The 21430-nt window shown below is 47.2% G+C and overlaps 1 protein-coding gene and 1 pseudogene across 1 annotated transcript in view; both read right to left on the bottom strand.

Moving 5' to 3' along the window:
- Positions 1 to 16070: 16070 nt before the first annotated feature.
- LOC116089314 lies at positions 16071 to 16472 on the bottom strand (annotated as a pseudogene).
- A 1392-nt stretch (positions 16473 to 17864) lies between these two features.
- Positions 17865 to 21430, bottom strand: part of Neu4 (neuraminidase 4) — a 4004-nt gene continuing 438 nt past the window's right edge. Inside the window, exons 2-4 of the mRNA XM_031368940.1 lie at positions 20838 to 21070; positions 20480 to 20735; positions 17865 to 18992 (exon numbers count right to left, since the gene is read on the bottom strand). Coding sequence (XP_031224800.1) covers positions 18016 to 18992; positions 20480 to 20735; positions 20838 to 21038 — 1434 coding nt within the window. The 5' untranslated portion in view covers positions 21039 to 21070 and the 3' untranslated portion in view covers positions 17865 to 18015. The remainder of the gene's footprint in view (positions 18993 to 20479; positions 20736 to 20837; positions 21071 to 21430) is intronic.

Here is a 21430-nt window from a genome sequence, read left to right as displayed (position 1 = left end):
AAAAAAAAAAAAAAGGGCACAGCAGGCGGGAGGAAGTGGTCGTACTCTCAACGGGTCTCTGAACCTCCCGCCTGGCTCAGGGCCTCAAGGCGCTTCTGGGCCAGGCCATCCGGTAGGGTAGTGGCAGCCCCTGTTCAGATAAGAACTGAGAGAGCCGCAGGGACCAGTCAGCACTTCACATCCGCTTTCCCGTAAAGCAGCAGCTGCACCTCCCTGAACTCATTTTTTCCATCCGCTCGCTCTGCCCCAGGCACATGTGTCACTGCCTGGCTGAGACCCTGCGCCCGTCCCCTCCCACTGTGGTGTCCTTAATCTCTGGCAGAGGCTGCAATCTCGGGAGAGCTCTTGACGTGGCTACTCCACCACAAACCAGAACTGACCCCAGGGGAGCAGGCGTCCGAGCTACCAAGCACCTACGCTGAGCCTCACCCAAAAGGTTTCTTCCCTCTGCTCTCTCCTCTCCATCTCCCAGATCTCCTTAGCTGGTCTGCAGAGGTCAGTCGAGCCCCGCTGGATGGAGGAGGCAAGAGATGCAGCAGGGATCTGCCCGAAGCTCGCCCTCTAGCTGTGGAAGTCAGGATTGGCACCTAGATCCACGGGAGGACTAGAGGCTGAGTCCTGGAGGTCTCAGTCATACCAGGTCAGTGGGCCGACGTGGGTGGGGCCTCTTCGTATTAGAGGAACGCTCTATTTCTTAAGCGTTCAAGATGTAGAATTCCTACCGGGGGCAATTAGTCCCTCTGCAACAACAGGGCATCGCTCCCAGTCGCTAGGGTCACCGGAATAGATGTATGGTTTGTTTTGTTTTTGAGACAGGGTCTCTCTGTAATCCTGGCTGGCCTGAAATTCAGAGTTCTGGCTGCCGCTGCTTCCAGAGTACTGGGATCAAAGATGTGCAACACCACACCTAGCCTATAATATTTTGTAAAAAGGTGTGTGGGTGTGGGTGTGTGGGTACGTGGGTGTGGGTGTTCATCTTCATGAATTATGTGCACCAATATGTCCACAGAGGATACAGAGTGTTTGGGCTCTTGGAGCTGGAGTTTCAGGAGGTTGTGAGCCACTTGGTGTAAGTGCTAGGAACTGAACCTTTGTCCTCTAGAAGAGCAACACCCATTATTAACTGCTGAACCATCTCTCCAGCCATTGGATAGACCTCGGTGTCTCTGACCTGGTGAGACTCCCCCTCTCACTAAGAAGATTCCTAACCCTAACCCTGCGTTTGTCCAGCCTCCAGAAACCTGGCCCTAGGGTGTGCACAGAGGAGACTGGTCCCAGGTAACAAGTGCACAGAAACACCTGGCGGGCATAAGTGCCCCCACAGAGCTGCCAGTCACATACAGCCAATGGCTGCTTCGCAGTTCATAGGTTTTTACCCAAAAACTCCAAAACCAAATAATCATACAAGCAAAATGTTCTTCAGCCATTTAAAAAGAAGAAGAAATGGGCTGGAGCGATGGCTCAGTGGTTAAGAGCACTGGTTGCTCTTCCAGAAGTCTTGAGTTTAATTCCCACCAATTGCATGGCACATGGTGGCTCACAACCATCTGTACTGGGATCTGATGCCTTCTTCTGGTGTTTCTGAAGATAGCTACAGTATATATGTGTATATATAATATATACATTATATATGTGCATGTATATATAATATATACATATACATATATACATATATATACAACATATACATATATAATATACATATTATATATATACATGCATGTATATATATGTGTATATATATATGTGTATATCTTTTAAAAGTAAAAATACATAAAAAAAGAAAGGTTTTGGTTCCACTCTCATAGGAGCTTCATTTACACGAGTGACAATGTGGGGATGGCTCCTATGTCCATCAAGGAATGGGTGGATGAGTCAGACACAGTCCGCCAGTACTATACGGCACACTAGCCCTGAGAGGAAGGAAAGTCTGGCATATGCTACACCATGGATGGGTCTGAACACTGTGCTGGGGGAAGTATGCTGTCTGCATGAAAAGGCAAGCTATGAGAGGTGGCGAGTCAAAGAGTGGCTGCCTGGAGCTGGGGAGACGGCGAGTTAGCACTTAATGGGGACAGAGTTTAGGTTTTTGACAAGAATTTTACCTTCTGGAAAGGGAGATGTGAGCCTTGACCCTCTGCCTGCTCCCAGAAGCTGCCTCAGTTAAGGGAAAGACTGTCCATCCATGAGCAAGTGAAGGTTGGTACCCCTCACTGAAGGAAGGGGAGACTGGGGCCCCAAGAGGGTCACCATTAGTCTTCAGAGCTTGCCAGGGTAACAGGATCAACAGAATCTAGGAGGAGTGATGTCTAGGGCTCTTTGGGGTCAGACCAGGTGGCAGGCCAATAGATGTCCCCACGTGGGGACAAGATGAAGCCGGAGCTTAGAACTTAGCCCTTCTGGAGGGAAGCATCTTCATTCAAGACTTCCTTGGTTCCATCAAAGCTCACACACAGCATGGTCCTTGGCTTCCTCTGGGCTGCCAGTGTAGTCATTAATCTTATCTGAAAATGAGTTGGAGAGCCAGCTCAGTGGTTAAGAGCAGGTATTTCTCTTCCAGGAGGAACCAAATTGGGTTCCCAACACCCACATTAGTCAGCTCATAACTGCCTGTAACTATAGCTATTCTAAGGCTTCTAGCCTCTGTAGGTACCTCCATTCCTCTCTCCCCGTCACTCTGCCCCCTTCCTCCCCCCTCCGTCTCCCCCTCCCTCCTCCTCTCCTTCTCGTCTCCCCCTCTCCTTCTCCCTCCTCCCCTCCCTCTCCATCTCTCTCTCCCTCTCTCTCCCTCTCTCTCCCTCTCTCTTTCTCTCTCTTGCTCTCTCCCTCTCTCCCTCTCTCCCTCCCTCTCTCTCTCTCTCTCCTTCTCTCCCTCTCTCCCTCCCTCTCTCTCTCCCTCCCTCTCCCTTTCTCTCCCTCTCTCTCTCTCTTGCGTGCTCTCTCTCTCTCTTGCGCTCTCTCTCTCTCTTGCGCTCTCTCTCTCTCTCTCTCTCTCTCTCTCTCTCTCTTTCTCTGTGTGTGTGTGTGTGTGTGTGTGTGTGTGTGTGTGTGTGTTAAAAACAAAACTAAATAAAACAAAAACATCCCCATCAGCACCTGGGCTGGTGACCCACACCTGGATACCATCCCCTGGCCACAAAACTAGCCAACCTGGTCAAGGCCCAGGTAAACTAGATGGACAGGGACCAGGGCATGAACTCTTCCCCATGTTGACAGGTTCTTGAAGGTGAGATAGGTGTCATAGGCAGACACTCCCCAGAGCCAAGGCAGCCCAGCCCCATGGCTGTTCCCATTTTCAAGTGTGTGGACCATGTGGATCATTCAAGCAAATATGCTCAAGAAGAATATGCTCTACTCTCTTTTCTTAGCTTTAGAGCCTTATCAGTGCACACATTTAATTGATTGTAGAGAGGCTCTCCTATAAGCAACATCTGCCAATTTTGCCTATGGCCAAAGAGTTGAGGCAGAAAATAGGGGAGACTGGTAGGAGAGGAGAGGATTCTGGTAAATAGTGAAAGAATAAAGGGGAGATTTGCCCTGAACACTGAGGAGACTGAGATAAACCAGCAGACAGCTGAACTCAGGGTAGAGTAAAGAGGAGATTCATCCCAGACTTGGACCCACGAAACTGAGGAGAAGTAACTAACCACATGAAAGACCCAGAATTGTTTGAATGGGTTAAATAAGATATGAACTTGTTGGGAAATGAGCCGAATCTTGTGGCCTAGTCATTTATTAACAAAAATTAGTCTCCAAGTCCTTATTGTTAGGAACTAAGTGGCCAGGAGGTAAAAAGACGATTTTTTTTTTTTTTTTACAATTGATAGACTTCTTTTTTTATTGTTTTGAGTTTACAGAAAGTACAAAGCTCACATGTGTTCCTCCTTCCACCATAGCTGCAGAGTCCCTGCGCATAATGGAATAAAGGGGGGTGGCATTTGCTGTTACCACAAACTGACACTCACACAACATTCTTCTTCAGAGTACAATTTACATCAGGGCACTGCTGGGGGCCTCGACAGATGTGTACTGTCATGCACTGCCTTACAGGGCCCTGTTGAGTATTCTCACTGCCTAAAAGTCCCACTGAAGCAAGGTCAGATGTGCATGACTTTGAGTCTAACTCCAAGATTTAGCAGCCAAAAAAAAAAAAAAAGACCATCCCAGGAACTGCCCCAGACCTCCCACTTCTCCAAGGATTATTAAAAAAAAAAAAAAAACCCTCCCAACAAAGAAAAAATTCAGTCACCTACAACAGGGGAAAGCCTCTGGATGCGGTGATGCAATGTTCTGGGAGTAGGTCTTACATTCTAGGTGACTGGAGTCTTTGCTGGGCCTCATAGCCAGAGTTAATGACACCTTAGGCACACTTTGAAGCACTTAAGACAAGACTTTTATCCTGTTGCTTAACCTGGCTTTAAGAGAACAATGTAACAATCAACGGTATTCCCTTGGATTTCCCATGTCATCAGCTTTTACAATGTAAGCAATGCATAGCACCAATCTAAAGTCAGGTACTGGTCCAGACCCCTGACCCAGATAACGTATGTGTCTCATTTGCTGAAAGCAGAAAAGACAAAGGTTGAAAGCAATGTTCTATAATTTATCACAAAGGTTGAAAGCGTCCATTTATGGGTATTGGTTGATAGTGGTGCTTGTCTGGGTCAGTGGAGATCAGTTGGAGCCAGTGACTTAATCCTTTGTAAAACTCTGTTAAAGATTTCTGTAGAGTATACCCTCCCTTCCCACCCCCATATGATGCTTTTCCATCAAGACAGAGCCTCTTTGTTATGCACACACACACACACACACACACACACGCACGCACAATTCATACAACAGACACCACTCAGATCACAGATACAGTTCTCTCTCTCTCTCTCTCTCTCTCTCTCACACACACACACACACACACACACACACATACACACACACACACACAGAGAGAGAGAGAGAGAGAGAGACACTCACAGACACAGACAGCCACGATACATGCACATACATACATGTGCGCACACGCACACACACACAAACACCACTCACAGATCACAGATATAGTTCTCTCTCTCACACACACACATACACACATACACACACACATACACACACACACACACACACAGAACAGGAGACACAGACACAGGGATGGATTCACAAGACAACCTTCAGGCAGGCAGAGATTGAGACTCATACAACTGACAGACAGACAGACAGATGTTGGGGACAGCCTGACTGCTCTGTCAGCCATAACTGTTTATTGGCACAAAAGCCTTGGCCTCCATGGGAATATACTAGCCCAGCTGAAATCAACAGCTGCCTCGATGGGAAAGTACTGACCCAGCTAAAAACAAAAGACTATTAACCTTGCCGTCAGGCATCCAACAGCCCACTTGGTACCAGCATAGATAAGAACAAATAGTTCATTAATCTTACTGATAAGTATCTAACAACACACTTGGTTATGAAAGCCCACCTGAGATTTTGTGCTTAGACATTTAATAATTCATTCAGCTATGAGATCAAACATCTATGGGTCCCGTAGACAAGTGCTGAACTCCCAGCCCAGTTAGGAGCAAAACAGTCATGCACAGTTGGGGGCAAAGTAGTCATGCATCATATAGACAGGTGCCTAGCAACCTGAACTTTTTACCTAGCCAATTTCCTGATCCTGAGATCGTCTGCATTCCCCAAAGACAAAGGGACCCTGTCCCCTCCCTTTTCCCCATTTCTACTTGTAAGAGTATATAACCTGAGAGAGAAAAATTAAAAACTGCAGCTTGATCAGACTCCTTGACTTGCTGTCATTGTTCCTTTGCGCCCCTGTCTTGCTTTCTCTTCCAGGTGACCCCCATAGTCTCTATTCAACTGCCCAGCGGGACAGACAGACAGACAGACAGACAGACAGAGGATAGAAGACACGTGGAGCATGAAGTAGAGAATTTTAATCTGAACTGTCTTGGTTAAATGACTCCAAGAGGAAATGCTCCTCTTTCTTTCCTGAATGTGACACTGAGTTATTATTGGTCACTCAGAGTTAATCAATAATGCATATAATCCACACACCTGGACCTGAGAACAGTTCTTGAGCCTCTTGCTTGCTCAAGCGCACTCCCACTCTGTGGAGCATACCTATACTTCATTCTCTGTTTTAAAACACCTAGAATTTATCTACTGCATGCCCATGTCTTATTCAATTATTTGTTCAAGACACAAAGAACCTGGATATCAGGTCCCAGAAAACGCCCAAGATTCTGTGTTTATATCCACATACTCCTCATTCAAGCCCTGATCTCTTCCCCCCTTGACTTTGCCCTTTCCAGAAAGCCATATGGCTGGGATCACACAGTAAGAGTCTTTCCATATGGCCTCTCCTCATAAAATGCATTTGAATTTCATCACTGCCTTTTGTAAGCTTAATAGCTGTTGGGTAAACTTGTATTTTAAAATGAATGAACATCTTTTCACCCCAAACAACCAAGAAAACTATTTCACTCAAGTCTAGTTTGGTGAACCAATGACTTTAAAGTTCTTTTTGTTTGGTTTTGGTTTTGGTCTTGGTTTTGGATATAGGGTTTTTCTGTGAAGTCCTGACTGTCCTAGAACTCATCTCTGTAGCCCAGGTTGACTTCAAGTCATAGAGATCGGCCTGACTCTGCCTCCTGAGTGTTGGGATTAAAGGTGTATGCCACCACCGCCCAGTTGACTATAGCACTGAAGAAAATGTCTTTCTCAGGAAGAATTAGCAGTTTATATATCCCCAGGGAAGAATAAAGCTGTATGTTACTCCCACAGAAATCATTAGCTGCAGTATATGTATAATACAGATGATAGATAGATAGATAGATAGATAGATAGATAGATAGATAGATAGATAGGTAGGTAGGTAGGTAGGTAGGTAGATAGATAGATAGATAGATAGATAGATAGATAGATAGATAGATAGTCTCCTCACAGAGGGGCAGGGTCCAGAAACTGTTAACTTCTGGTATCATCAAACAGAAGATAAGCCTTTAAGTCTCTCTTCCCAGAAACCATTCACTGTACGTCTTCAGGAAGGAGCAGAGCCTTGTAGCACCTTCCTCTCCTGGACGAAGGAACACTAATGGGCCTACTTTTCTGCAGGTGTCACAGGTAATCATGTCTGCTAAGAGCAGACATGTCATAGGTAATCATGTCTGCTAAGTCAGGTGGTCAACGGCCACATCTGCAGGATAGCATTTCACAGTGATGCACCTCTTTTTAGTGTTGGTAAATAGTCCGTCATATGGGTGGGCTGCAATTTTTGTATTCATTCGTTCTCTGGCTAGATATTGTGGGTTAGGGTTAGGGTTGGCTTTGTTTAGGTTAAGGTTAGGGTTGGGTTTGTTTAGGTCAGGGTTAGGGTTAGGTTAGGATTAGTGTTGGTTTTGTTTAGGATGAGATTGGGTTTGTTTAGGTTAAGGTTGGGGTTGGGTTAGGGTTAGGGTTGGGTTTGTTTAGGTTAAGGCTAGGGTTGGCTTTGTTTAGGTTAAGGTTAGGGTTGGCTTTGTTTAGGCTGGGATTAGGGTTAGGTTAGGGTTAGTGTTGGTTTTGTTTAAGTTGGGGTTGGGGTTGGATTAGGGTTAGGGTTGGGTTTGTTTAGGTTGGGGTAGGGTTAGGTTAGGGTTAGGGTTGGGTTTGTTTATTTAGGTCGGTGTTAGTGTTAGGTTAGGATTAGTTTTGGGTTTATTTGGTTAGGGTTAGCAGTTGCCCCCAAGTTTCATTAAGTTGAATAAAGATGCTGTAAACACCATGTTTTGTCTTTCATGAGGACACAAGTTTTCAACAACTTTTGGTAAACTGAGGAGCATAACTACTGGACTATATGGCAAAAGGATGTCTTTTTCTAAGATACTCGGATATCTTCCCAGATGGTTCCACGCTCCTTCTAGAAATGTGGAAGAGTTCCTGCTACTCCACCTCCTCTGAACTCTGGTAAGATCTGAAAGGCTCTAGCAAGCCCAAGCTTGGCAAACACAGGTCCAAGCATAACAAACATGGCTCCCACAGGTTTAGCCTTTTACCTCTCTCCACCTTGCTAAACCATTAGATTACATTCCTAAAACTCGACACCAAGACCTTGTCTCTTATTCGGCCACTGACTCACTCCTGAGGCTGACCACTAAGGTCCAACTATCAAAATGTCAAGGTTCATGGATCAGAATTCATTATTTTGACTAACCTAATTAAAAAATTCAAGCAGAACTTACCATTAAGTCCTAGCTCTTTCTAACACAGACCTCCATCTTTCCTTCTTAAAATTAACCCTTGAAAAGTCACTTGCTGCTGTTTCTGCCTGACCCGGATTCAGACACCTTGTCTCTCACCTTGTTTAATAAAGAAAGGATCTCGGAGCTGGAGAGATGACTCAGCAGGTTAGAGCACTGACTGCTCTTCCGAAGGTCCTAAGTTCGGACCTTCCCAGCATCCACATGGTGGCTCACAACCACCCGTAATGAGATCTGACGCCCTCTTCTGGTGCGTCTGAAGACTGCTACAGTGAATTGGGCCAGAGCGAGTGGGGCCAGCAGAGGTCCTGAGTTCAATTCCCAGCAGCCACACACACGATGGCTCATGGCCATCTGTACAGCTCCAGTGTACTCATACACATAAATAAAATAAATCTAAAAATAATAATAATAATAAAGAAAATAAAGAAAGGAACTCTTTGCATTTGGTTTGTGCTTGGAAATTGGTGTTTGGGTGTGGTCTATGCCTAATTCAGAGTCCAGAGGGGAGCACCCTTCAAGGTCAATGTTCTGTACAGTATGTCTAAAGAGCCATCCAGGTGGACAGCCTTGACTTTGTAATCCCCCTGCTTCAAATCCCAAGTGTTGAGATTACAGATATATACCATCACATCCAACCTTTACTTCATCTTGTCCTAGTTTTAGTAAGTTATTATTTTCCAAATATTATTTATTTTATATGAATTGACAAGCTTGTTGTATAGATATATATATATGTATACACACACACACACACACACACACACACACACACATATATATATATATATATATATATATATATATATATATATATATCAAGCCCATTCTTGTTCCTATGAGAATAGTAAAAGAAATACAGTGTCTTTGCTATCAAAGGGTTAAGCAAGACAAGAAAAGCACCATTTTTTATGTTCAAACAAATTATATTTTCTTCCGGTATTAATTATTACATACGAAGTCAGTAATGTATGCAATAGAATAATCATAAGATGATTTATGGTACAATATTTCAGAACCACTTTTATAGAAACAGAATGTAGCAAAACCAGTCTTATATCACGTTTGTATATTTTGCAAAAGCGCATCATTTAAAAAAAAAATTGTAAAAACAGGATTTGACAAAAATCCCTCCCAAATCCGCATTTTCTTTAAAATCAAAATACATGCTCGAGATTATATTCTGCTTATCAACTACACCACTTGCCTCCAAATGAATGACCCAAGCTCTGACCACTCCGCATGAGGCACAAGACCCCTTTGCACTTAGGAGCAGAGCAGAGCCCACTGGTTGTGGTAGATTTGGCACAGCTATGCGCCCTTCTGAGCTGTCTTTCCTTTGGTCTGCTTGCCCTGTCAGTTACTGAGAGACGTTCAGTCATAACTGAGAGCCGGCCTATTTGTTCCTATGAATTGGTACAATTTTGCTTTGGAGCGTAACATTAGCAGAATACAAATTTACAGCTGCTGTCTCTTTCCCTTGAATGCTCTCTTCTCCACAGGCAGAGGTCTCTCTTACTGCACATCGACTCTAGAGAGTGTCCAAGTGTCTGTCAAGGTCTTTCTTCTCTGTGTCTGCCTGTCTGCCCCCCTCTGCTGGGGTTGGCATGTGGCTATTTGGATCTTCAGTGTCTGCTTTGGTTTTGCCAGTGCGGCCAATTTGTCTTTTCAGTTGGGATGTCAGTCTGTATTTAGAGTAATTTGGATATGTCTGGGTTTCATTGACTTGTTCTCTGCATCCTCTTCCTGCCCTTACCCTCTCCATTCGGTATTTAACTTCCTGTTTCCTTGTATGTTTCGGTTGATCTTTCTCTCTTCTCAACTGTCACCTCTCTCCATACGGGGATCAAACCACCTTCACCCGTGTGTGCTCTGGCTGACATGGTATGTCTCATCAGTAGCTCATACAAATTAGAGCTATCAGCATTTTTTGGACTTCAGGAGCTCTCAGAACACCTCCCTTCTGTTTGCCTCCCACTCCTCCACACTGCATCTTGCTTCGCTCGATGTTATATTTTCCTTTAAAATTTCCAGTCCAGTTTTTGTTTATTTGAAGAGATAATTTTTTTCTTGGTTTATTTTTAAGGTAGATTTTTTTACTATGTAGCCCAAGCTAGCCTTGAACCCTGGATCCTCTTGCTAAACTTCAACCTCCAGGAGTCCTGGGCTTATAGACATACGCTTTTACTTCCATATTGAGAATTTCTGCTGTGTGGGACCCTTGGGTTGACAGTTATTTTCTCTCCGGCCTCTCTGAAGAGCAGCCCTGTTGCCTCCTTCTCGGGCTTTAGCTCTTCGGTTGACTTGATTGCCCAGCTTCTTGGGTTTCAGTGGCTTAATACAATGTGCTCGGCTGTGGTTTTCCTTTGGTTTATTCTGTTCAAAGATACAGGCAATATCAAGTGACCACAGCCACGCCCTTGACACACCCAAAGAAGACTGTGGGGCCCGTGGGATCAAGCAGTCTGTCTCCCAGTGAAAACTCTTGGCTTTTGCTCCAGATGTCATCCTAGACTAAAGGACATGTTCTGTGAAGCTAAACAGTCACAATCATTCTGGTAGGGCTGGGCTTTGTGCCTGGCACATCAGTCGCCAGGTCTAAGGCCTTTCTGCTTTTCATCAATCCAATACTAATCCAATACCACCCCTGTTCTTCCTAGACATCCTGGAAGAGACCTACCAGCCCCACCAGCCCTTCCTATTCCCCTCTGCATGGGCTCTGTCCTGCAGGACATTCTCTTTCCTCCACACTATTTTTGACAATGGCTCAGAATTTGAAGAAAAGGGAAGATAACCCATCTCTGCTCATTAAACTAAAGTTTGTTCTTGTTCAGATTGGAATTATTTCTTTCTCCTCCCCACCCCACTTCTTAATTTTGCTACCTGGTAAGGACCTCCCCAATCCCATGGTACAGGAACATTCCCACTGTGGGGAACCTAACAGAATAATGTCTTCCAGCAAGGAAGATATAGCAAGGATTGAAGGACACTTAAGACCACTGTTTCATGGTATTTGCTGCTATTGAGATAGTTAATTTTATCAACTTAACAGGATCCAGAATTACTTTGGGGATAAGTCTCCAGCCACATCTGTGACAGATTGTCTAGATTGGGTTAATTGAAGTGGTAAGACACACCTTAACCACTAGCCCATAGGCTTCAGTCCTGGACTGAATAAAAATGAGAGAGGAGAGGTAAGAATAACCATAGCAAGGTGGGAACAGCCATAGCAGGGTGGGAACAGCCAAAGCAAGGTGGGAACAGCCATAGCAAGGTGGGAACAACCATAGCAAGGTGGGAACAGCCATAGCAGGGTGGGAACAGCCAAAACAAGGTGGGAACAGCCATAGCAGGGTGGGAACAGCCATAGCAGGGTGGGAACAGCCATAGCAGGGTGGGAACAGCCATAGCAGGGTGGGAACAGCCATAGCAAGGTGGGAACAGCCATAGCAAGGTGGGAACAGCCAAAGCAGGGTGGGAACAGCCATAGCAAGGTGGGAACAGCCAAAGCAAGGTGGGAACAGCCATAGCAGGGTGGGAACAGCCATAGCAAGGTGGGAACAGCCATAGCAAGGTGGGAACAGCCATAGCAAGGTGGGAACAGCCAAAGCAGGGTGGGAACAGCCATAGCAGGGTGGGAACAGCCAAAGCAAGGTGGGAACAGCCAAAGCAAGGTGGGAACAACCATAGCAAGGTGGGAACAGCCAAAGCAAGGTGGGAACAGCCATAGCAAGGTGGGAACAGCCATAGCAAGGTGGGAACAGCCATAGCAAGGTGGGAACAGCTTGAACTGAACCCAGGTCCATTGGCATAGTACCCTATGCCCTTAACCACTGAGCCACTTCTCCAGCTTCTTAGAGTGTTAATCGGTAGTTCTTTCTTGAAAGAAGTAGCCAGTCACAGCTTATGAGGAAACTGTGAGAAGACATGTTGCCAAAGGACCTGGGTTCAATTCCCAGCACCCACATGGCAGCTCACAACTGTCTGTAAGTCAACTTCCCGTGGATCCAACACCATCACACAGACATAGATGCAAGCCAAATATCAATGCACATAAAATTTTTTTAAAAAAATTATAAAATTCTAGCAATTTCTGCTCAACTACCCCACCTATGGGATTCTGTCCTACAGAAATGCAAGTAAGTCTATTTTTAAGGACCCAAGCTCCAGGATGTTTTTAAGCAGAAACACAGAAAAACAATCTGAACATCTTAGAATAAGCACATGCTGAACAATGACAGTGTGTCTATGCTTTAGAATGTATTGTGCTGTTTTTCTTATAACTTTTTATTATGGTCAGATAACACATAAAATTTACCTCTCTAATCTGCCATGGTTTGTGTGTCCCCCAAAACTGATGTGCTAAGCCCTGTGCCCACTGTAATGCACAGAGATGCACTTTGGGGAAGTGTCTAGATCACAAGGACTGACCTTATCAATGGATCCATCATCTAATTGCTGGGAAGTGGTGGAAAGTAGAAGTAGGAAGTGGGCACAGTTAGAGGGCATGCCCTACCAGGCTGTACTTTGGCCCCAGTCTCTCTCCTTGATGGCTACCATCATGGGCGCAGCTTTCCTCTCTGATGCCTCTCACCATGAGGTTTCCCTCGTCAGGGCCCTAAAGGCAATCTTACCTTGTGTGATGGTTTGTATATGCCTGGCCCAGGGAGTGGCACTATGTGGAGGTGTGGCCTTGTTGGAGAAGGTGTGTCACAGTGGGTGTGGGCTTTAAGACCCTCACCCTAGCTGCCTGGAAGTCAGTCTTCCACTAGCAGCCTTCAGATGAAGATGCAGAACTCTCAGCTCCTCCTGCACCATGCCTGCCTGGATGCTGCCGTGTTCCCGCTTGATGATACTGGACTGAACCTCTGAACCTGTAAGCCAGCCCCCATTAAAATGTCTTTATAAGAGTTGCCTCGGGGCTGGTGAGATGGCTCAGTGGTTAAAAGCACTGACTGCTCTTCCGAAGGTCCTGAGTTCAAATCCCAGCAACCACATAGTGGCTCACAACCATCTGTAATGAGATCTGACGCCCTCTTCTGGAGGGTCTGAAGACAGCTACAGTGTACTTACATATAATAATAAATAAATCTTAAAAAAAAAAAAAAAAAAAAAAAAGACTTGCTTTGGTCATGGTGTCTGTTCACAGCAGTAAAACCCTAACTAAGACACCTTGGACCAACACCTGAACCCATGGTTCAACATAAAGCTTTCTCTGATATTTGGTGACAGAAATGAGAAGGGACAAACAGCTGTTTTCAGTGCACAGCTTCTAGCTAGGGACTGCAGGGGGACGGCTCCTCCTCTTTATCTGTGACTCATGATAAGCTCTAACGTACCTCATACTGAAAATAGACAGTGACCATTTTTGGCTACTCACAACTATGTCTCATGGCCATGCTCCACAAGCCTGAAACACAGTTGTGTTCCAAACAACAGACTTTTTATTTCTTTCAAAAAACAACTTCTATCATTCCTTTAGCCCCTGACACTCTTTTTTGTTTTGTTTTGTTTTTTATTTATTTATTTACTTTATGTATATGAGTACACTATAGCTGTACAGATAGTTGTGAGCCTTCATGTGGTTGTCGGGAATTGAATCTAGGACCTCTGCTCACTCTAGTCAACCCTGCTCACTCCGGTTGGCCCCACTTGCTCCAACCCAAAGATTTATTTATTATTACAAATATGTACACTGTAGCTGTCTTCAGACACACCAGAAGAAAGTGTCAGATCTCTTTATGGGTAGTTGTGAGCCACCATGTGGTTGCTGGGCTTTGAAATCAGGACCTTCAGAAGAGCAGTCAGTGCTCTTACCAGCTGAGCCATCTTACCAGCCCCAAACAACGGACTTACTGCACATGTTAAACACTGGCATTTGACGCCACTCCATGGCCTAACGCTAAGGATCAAGAGGAATGACTCCTGCAGACTTTGGTGGGAAGTGCTCAGCTCCTCCCTGTCTTCAAACTCAGCTCCAAATCCCCTGTTCTTTGGCCCCTTTCATTACAGCCTTGTCGTGACGCTCGACCCATTCAGATAACCCATCTTCCCTCCAGCTTTCTGAAAATCCTTTTGCCTTCAAGGTCACATTTTACAGGTCCTGAGGTCAGGGCAGGGCTATCTTCAGTGGGCACTGTTCTACCTACCAGACATTGTGTCTATGCAGTATTGGAGCTGGTGATCACTGAAGCTTGAGAGCTACGTATCACTCAGAAGAATGTGCAGTGCCAGGGAGGCCTGGGCTCAGGAGGGGAAGCATGATGCCTAGGCATAGCGTGCAGCACACAAGAGACATGAGATGCTCTGAGTGGTGGTGAGGGACCCGAGGTGGGGTAGGTGGGAAGTCAGAAGGAAAAGCCTTCTGTGGGGACACACTTGTCCTCCCCACACTGTACGGTACTAAGAGGGTGGAGACATCGTCTGCTGTGGGTCTCGGAAAGCCCACAGAGAGGTGATGGGAAAAGGCAGTCTTTTAAGACAGGGCTGAAATCTGAAATCAGAATATGGAGAGAGAGCTAGTAAGACAGGGAGGTGGCTCAGCAGGTTGGACAAGCATACCAATTGGAGTTCAATACCTGGAGCCCACATAAAAGTGGCCACAAAGAAGTAGGCAGATTTCTGAGTTCGAGGCCAGCCTGGTCTACAGAGTGAGTTCCAGGACAGCCAGAGAAACCCTGTCTCAAAAAACCAAAAAAAAGAAAAAAAGAAAAGTGGCCACAAAGTTCTTCTATGACCTCTACAGGAATTCTGTGGTATGCACATGTGCACATGTCACCCCAATATGCAACAACAACAACAATAATAATAAATTTTAAAGATTTGTTTCTTTTTATGTATATGGGTGTCTTGCTCGTATGTATGTCTTAGTACCACCTGCATGTAGTATCTGTGGAAGCTAGAAAAGGGAGTTGGACCCCCTGGGTTGTTGTGAGCTGCCGTGTGGGCGTTGAAAACCAAGTCCAGGACTATGCAAGAGTAGCAAATGTTCTTAACCTCTAAGCTATCTCTCCAGTCTCCAGATAGATAAATATATAGATAGATAGGTAGATAGATAGATAGATAGATAGATAGATAGATAGATAGATAGATGGATGGATGGATGGATGGATGGATGGATGGATGGATGGATGGATGGATAGATAGATAGATAGATAGATACATAGATACATAGATACATAGATACATAGATACATAGATACATAGATACATAGATACATAGATAGATAGATCACACAGAGAATACATACACACAGTTTCTCACCATGTCATTCCTTCAACTACCTCATGATCTACCATCAAGACACCATCGTCAGACATGGCTGCTCAACCCTGACCCCCAGAGGTGGGAATCGATATGAACCTCCTTCCTCTAAAGCTCGCCTAGTCTGTGGCACATGGCACAGTGTTACTAACAGTGAAGGCAGACTAAAAGAGGACCCTGCCGTAAGCCTAAGCACATCCCCTCCCTACCCTTTGGGGCCACAGTCAGGGGACCCTCTCCCAAAAGCCCTGGCAGCTACTGAGAGCTTAGGACCTAGGAGTTCAGGGGACACTGGAAGGCAACCGGGAAGAAGACTTGACCCTGGCCTTCAGGGTCTGCTCTGCTGAGGCAGGCGAGTCAATAGCTCCTGATGACTTTAAGATGGTGGCTTTAAGACCCAGTTAGTCTGATCCAGAGCTCCACTACCTAGTGGCGCTAAGCAGACCCACCTCAATACAGTGTCCACCCAAGGCTTGACCAAGGAACACAGAGGTCTAATAGGGATGGTACCCAGAGCAGTAAAGATTTTTTTTTTTAGGTCTTTTTTTGTTTTTTATTCGACACCTAGTATTTTATTCAGACAGCAGTCCCGTTACACACGGTCCAAGAACATTCAAATAAGAATTCAAATCGGAAGTTAAAGACTGGTCTTCAAACACCATAGCCAACAATGCCACGTTTGCCTGAGATCTCTCCGATATAAAACCACATCCACACCTCAGCAGCCACCAAACCATTCAGCACAGCTCCCTTGACAGTAAGGTGTGTGACGCTACCAGCTTTAGCACTTTGAATTATTTTTTCACACTCTGAATAGCTGTAGGGATTTCACCAGAGGTTGGGGGAACGAGCTCAACCTTGGCGTAGTGCCAAAATGTGGCCAATGGAGGGTTCCAGTAAGTCACAGCAGCGGCCACCATCGACGGTGCCTTCTCCGCGAGGTTACAGATGAACTTGGCCATGGTCTAAGGTGGAAGGTACATCTCCCCGAACCTAGGTCATTTTTTTAATGTTTAACTTTCTAGATATAATTTTTCTAAAATGGCCTTATACCTGTTGGGTTTTTGTTTTGCTTTTAATTTTGTAAGGAAGTCTGCGTGCGTGGGTGTGTATCATATACTTCCGGAGGTCAGAGATCTACTTGGAGTCATGCTTCAGAAGCTCTTTCTTTGTACTTTGAGGCAGGGTCTCTCGCTAAGACCTGGAATATGCCAATTAGGCCAAGCTGTCTGTTCAGAGAGTCTTGAGGGATTTATTTATCTCTGCCTCTCTGTGCTGAGATTATAAGTACACCATCAAATCGGGCTTTGTACATGATGCTAAAAACGGAACTCAGATTCCCATGAGTCCATGGCAAATGCCTTACTGAGTAAGCCGTCACCCCAGCCCCCACCACTTGTTTTTATAATCAGACATTAGGACTGTTAGCATCAGGGCATCCAAAGCCTGTGGTGTCACATGGGCTATGGTGTCATCAGGGCATCCAAAGCCTGTGGTGTCTCACAGGCCTGTTACCAGGGCAACAGCCACCATATTCCCAGAATCCATTGAGCTCACCTCCCACCTTTACCTGTGGCCACTATGTCAGAACCCATATATATATACACGGGGAACATTCCTCCATCTCTCTCTCTCTCCCTCCTCTCTTCCTGCTACTGCCCCCTCTCTCCCTCTCAATTAAACCTCTTACACGTGGAATTGTTTGGCCCTAGTGTGTGGTATGTTCTGACGCGACCCGCCGTTCTAACACATCAAGGACTTAAATAAGAAATACAAAAGGGCACCAGGCGGTGGTAGCACATGCCTTTAATCCCAGCACTTGGGAAGCAGGGGAAGGTGGAGCTTTGAGTTCAAAGTCAGCCTGGTCTACTGAGTGAGTTCCAGGACAGCCAGGGCTACACAGTGGAAACCCTCGTCAAAAAAAAAAGAAGAAAGAGATTCGAGGGAACAGCTCTGATAGAACAAGAGCCCTCTCCAGAGAAGGGTAAAGAAGTAGGCACATGGAGCAGGTCCTAGGAGGTAACCCCCTGCTCAAGTCGAGCTCTGTCCCCTCCAGCTGGGGAGTCTGGCTCCCCAAGCTGCTTCTCCTGCTGGAAATTCCGAAAGTGAACAGATCTCAGTAGTCAGCATGTTTCTAATTGGCTGAGGTTGGCACACAGCGGGTGGTGGGAAGCAGTGCTGTGATGTTCGCTGTCCCTGTTGCCTTCATCCGTGCCAGGCACCCTTGGGATGTGAAAGCTGAACAAGGTGCCAGTGGAAGATAGGCATGGTGATCAGATCAGTGAGCTAAGGAACTGGCACCCAAGCTTTAATGTGGAAAAAAAGTCACAGCTCACCCCTTTATTTCTCATTCCCACTCAGAAAGCAGCTGGCTCCCTGGTGAGTCACCACCACCAGCTGTGAAAAGACAGAGCTCTCCCCATCCTAGCATCATGCTGACCTGCCCCTAACCTCCTCTATATAGTCTACCCTTCCTCCCCAGGTGCCTGCCAGAGAGCCAGGCCATCAAGAGGGCCAGCAATGCCCCTGAGGCTTATCCCTGAGACTGGGTGTCTCTAAGCCAGTGGGCACATTCTCCAGGACATCCGCCAGTGAGAACAAGCAAAAAGAAATGTCTTCATAGGATGCCCTGGTCCCACTCTCAAACAAACAGGCAAAAGCCAGGGATGCCCCAGGCACAGGCCCAAGAAAGGCAAGGTCAGAGTAGCCACTGGGGCCCTCATAGATCACCCAGGGCTCTGTCCAGCTGTGGGGGTCTAAAGGGGATCGGCTCAGGTAGATTCCCATGTGAAGCCGAGTTCTACGCCCTGCTGGGTGGGAATACAGCAGCCACGTGGGGCTCTGAAGCACGGAAGAGGACATGGGGAGTTCCGGGGTCCAGGAGGTCTTATCTCCATCTGGCCCGATCTCTAGGCCATTATTCTCTGGGCCCCGGGACTGTGGGTAGCAGAGAGGCAACCTGGGCACCCAACCTTCAACAAGACTTCTGGCACCTTCCCCTGAAGACTCCTGTACTCTGTGATCGAAGTGTGGGGAATGTGGGGTGTTCCTAGGACTCGCTGGCCATCGATCATCCTGAGGCCCGATGGAGGGTGGAGCTGGGAAGCCCACAATGCTACCCTGGCAGCCACGAGCCGTCTCAGCCAATGTAGGCACCAGCTCCCCTGGGAGGAAGGACGTGCCTTCATCAGCACTCAGTGCCTGCACACGGTTACCCAGAGGGCTCCGGGCATTACAGTAGAGAAAGTCTCCATCCACCGCAGCCAGTTGGCACTCTCCAGAGCGTAAGTTGGGCACAAGGCCTCCACAATGCCACGAGATTCCATGGTCGTCACTGTAGAAGGCCAAGGAGTGGGGACTGGTCCAGCAGATCCTGCCAAAACACTCCCGACGGTCCACATGATAGGTGTAAGCAGGAACAAGCAGGCGACCCGAGCGCAGCTGAACTCCGTGGCCCGGACCCACGGCAAAGGTGGCCCAGTCTACAGAGAGAAGGAGCCAGACTCTTGGGTTAGGAGAGTTGACTGCCTCTCTATACCGGACCCTGAATGCACCCAGACTGGAGGAGCCTGCTTAGTCAAGTGCTTTCTTAGCCTTTAAAAAGACTTTTTTGTAACTATGGGCATATGGAAGGCACACACATGAGTGCAGGTGCCCATAGAAGCTAGGGGTGACAGATATCCTGGAACTGGAATTATAGTTCATTGCAAGCCACCCAGGCCAAGGGCAGGGACTGAACTCCAGTTCTCTACAAGAGCTGTAAATCAAACCAACTCTTAACCTCTGAGGCATCTCTCCAGCCCCTTGGTCAAGGGTTTTGCTTTTTTGTCTTAGGATAGTAAGCCTGGAAGCCAAGCCAATCAAGCCATCTACCACTGAGCCAAACCCCAGCCATTGGCCACCGGAGGCTTGATGATCACCATCAGAGCTCAACTTCTGAAGCAGGAACCACACAAGAGTGGTGGAGGGAGGAGGCCTCGGATGAGGTTTTTGGATGAGCCCTTGTGTTTGCTGGGTTTGGTGCGTCAACTAGCTAGAGTCATCAGAGAGGAAGGAGCCTCCCTTGAGGAAAGGCCTCCAAGAGACCCAGCTGTAAGGCATTTTCTCAACTAGTGATCAATGGGGGAAGGGCCCAGCCCATGATGGGTAGTGCCATCCCTGGGCTGGTGATCCTTTTCTATAAGAAAGCAGTCTATAAGGAAGCTAATAAACAGCACCAGTGCCATGGCCTCTGCATCAGCTCCTGCCTCCGGGTTCCAGCCATGCTTGAGTTCCTGTCCCAGCATCCTCCAATGAGGGATTATGATCTGGAAGTGTAAGCCACATAAACCTTTTCCTCCCCAACTTGCTTTCTTTGCTATGGTAATAGAAACCCTAAGGAAGACAGCCTCATTTCCTCAGCCACATCCCAGAACCTGCCACATCCCTCTATGTAACACTCAGGGGCCCAGTCCTGTAGCCCCTTGGGTCACTGCCGACCAGCAGGGCTCAGGAAGCTTGAGGAGAGTAGTAGACAGTCAGTCCCTGGGGAGTAGGGACTGCAGAGGTGGAAAAAGAGATTGAATCCCAGAGACCAGAGCTGGATGAGGAGGAAGCAAAAAAGGCAAAAGGAAGAGGTAAAGAGATGGGTTTGGAAATAAAAGATTCAGTCCTCATCACAGACCAAGACAAGGAGAGCCTCTGGTGGGCTTAAGTTGCCAGCCCTGCCAACAGGCAGTGTGAAGAAGTGGGCTACACCTCTTGGCCTGGCACTCTTTAGTGTCTCCCTAAATACCAGACAGTCCTGCAGACAGTATTAGGAGGTCATTGCTCCCAGGGAAGGTGGGGCAGGAAGCTGGCGCAAGAGAGGCTAGCTCTAGGCTCAAATCCCACTAGAGTCGACGACCATCTTTCCCTGTCCCGTGTCCCTACCCACTCTATCCCTCCACCCCACCCCAGCAGCCCATCCTACACATCAGATGCCACCTACCCTGCAATGCTGCACCAATGGCTTCCTCAGTGAGATCCCGCACACTGCCCCAGGTAAGGCCAGCGTCACAGCTGGTCACACAGCAGAGGCGAGCAGCATTCTTGCCAGTGGCAATTTGCACCGCCTCTGGCGTGTGGCCCAGTACAGCAATGAAAAAGAGGAAGATGGTACCAGAGTGCTCATCCAGCACCGGGCAAGGGTTCATAGACCTGTGCTCCTCCAGAACGGCAGTCTCCAGTACACTCAGAGCGCCCCACTGAGGGAAGAGAAGCAGATAGTCAAGACATCTGGAGCCTGACCTCCGTCTCCAGAGATATCCATAGAGCTGGGCTCAGTTTCCTCTGCACCTAACACTCACCCGCACTGAGCCCCTGGTCAGCGTGCCCCTCCGTAGCACCAGGCGATGGGCATGGGAGTCATCGGGGCTAAGTCGCTGTTCTGCGAAGGCCAGCAGGGTAGGTCTGGGAGGCACACAGAGCAGCGCAGGCACACGGTAGGTCAGGCCTGTCCTTTCCCTCTGGAAGAGCACGGTTCTCCTGGGAACATGCGAGGGCCCCATGTCCTTCCGGTAGGAGCAAGGCACCAGGGAGTCTGTTGGGGAGGAGGCTCCACAAGTTTACAAGGCCACAGACACAACCCACGCCCACCTGATCATCTTAATGGCGCTTTCTATCTACCTCAGTCCAGATTTCTCACAACCCATCCCCAGGCCTCTCACTGCCACTATACCTCAGATGTCTATGGAACCGGCCCCTCCCTCCTTTCCAAGCTCCTTTGCCAGGCTAGCTAGCGCTGGGGAGCTAGGCAGAGAGAATCCATATCCTGGCGGCTGGTGTGTTCTGGACACTCATCTTCGCAGAACTCACCCAGCAAGAGTACAGGCGAGTGGACAAAATCAGACCAAAAAGAAGAAGAAGGAGGAGAAGGAGGAGGAGGAGGAGGAGGAGGAAG

Source organism: Mastomys coucha, unplaced genomic scaffold, assembly GCF_008632895.1.
Source record: "Mastomys coucha isolate ucsf_1 unplaced genomic scaffold, UCSF_Mcou_1 pScaffold14, whole genome shotgun sequence".
Taxonomy (NCBI): domain Eukaryota; kingdom Metazoa; phylum Chordata; class Mammalia; order Rodentia; family Muridae; genus Mastomys; species Mastomys coucha.
The sequence above is the reverse complement of the archived record's forward strand: the minus strand, read 5'-3'. Positions and strand labels throughout refer to the sequence as shown.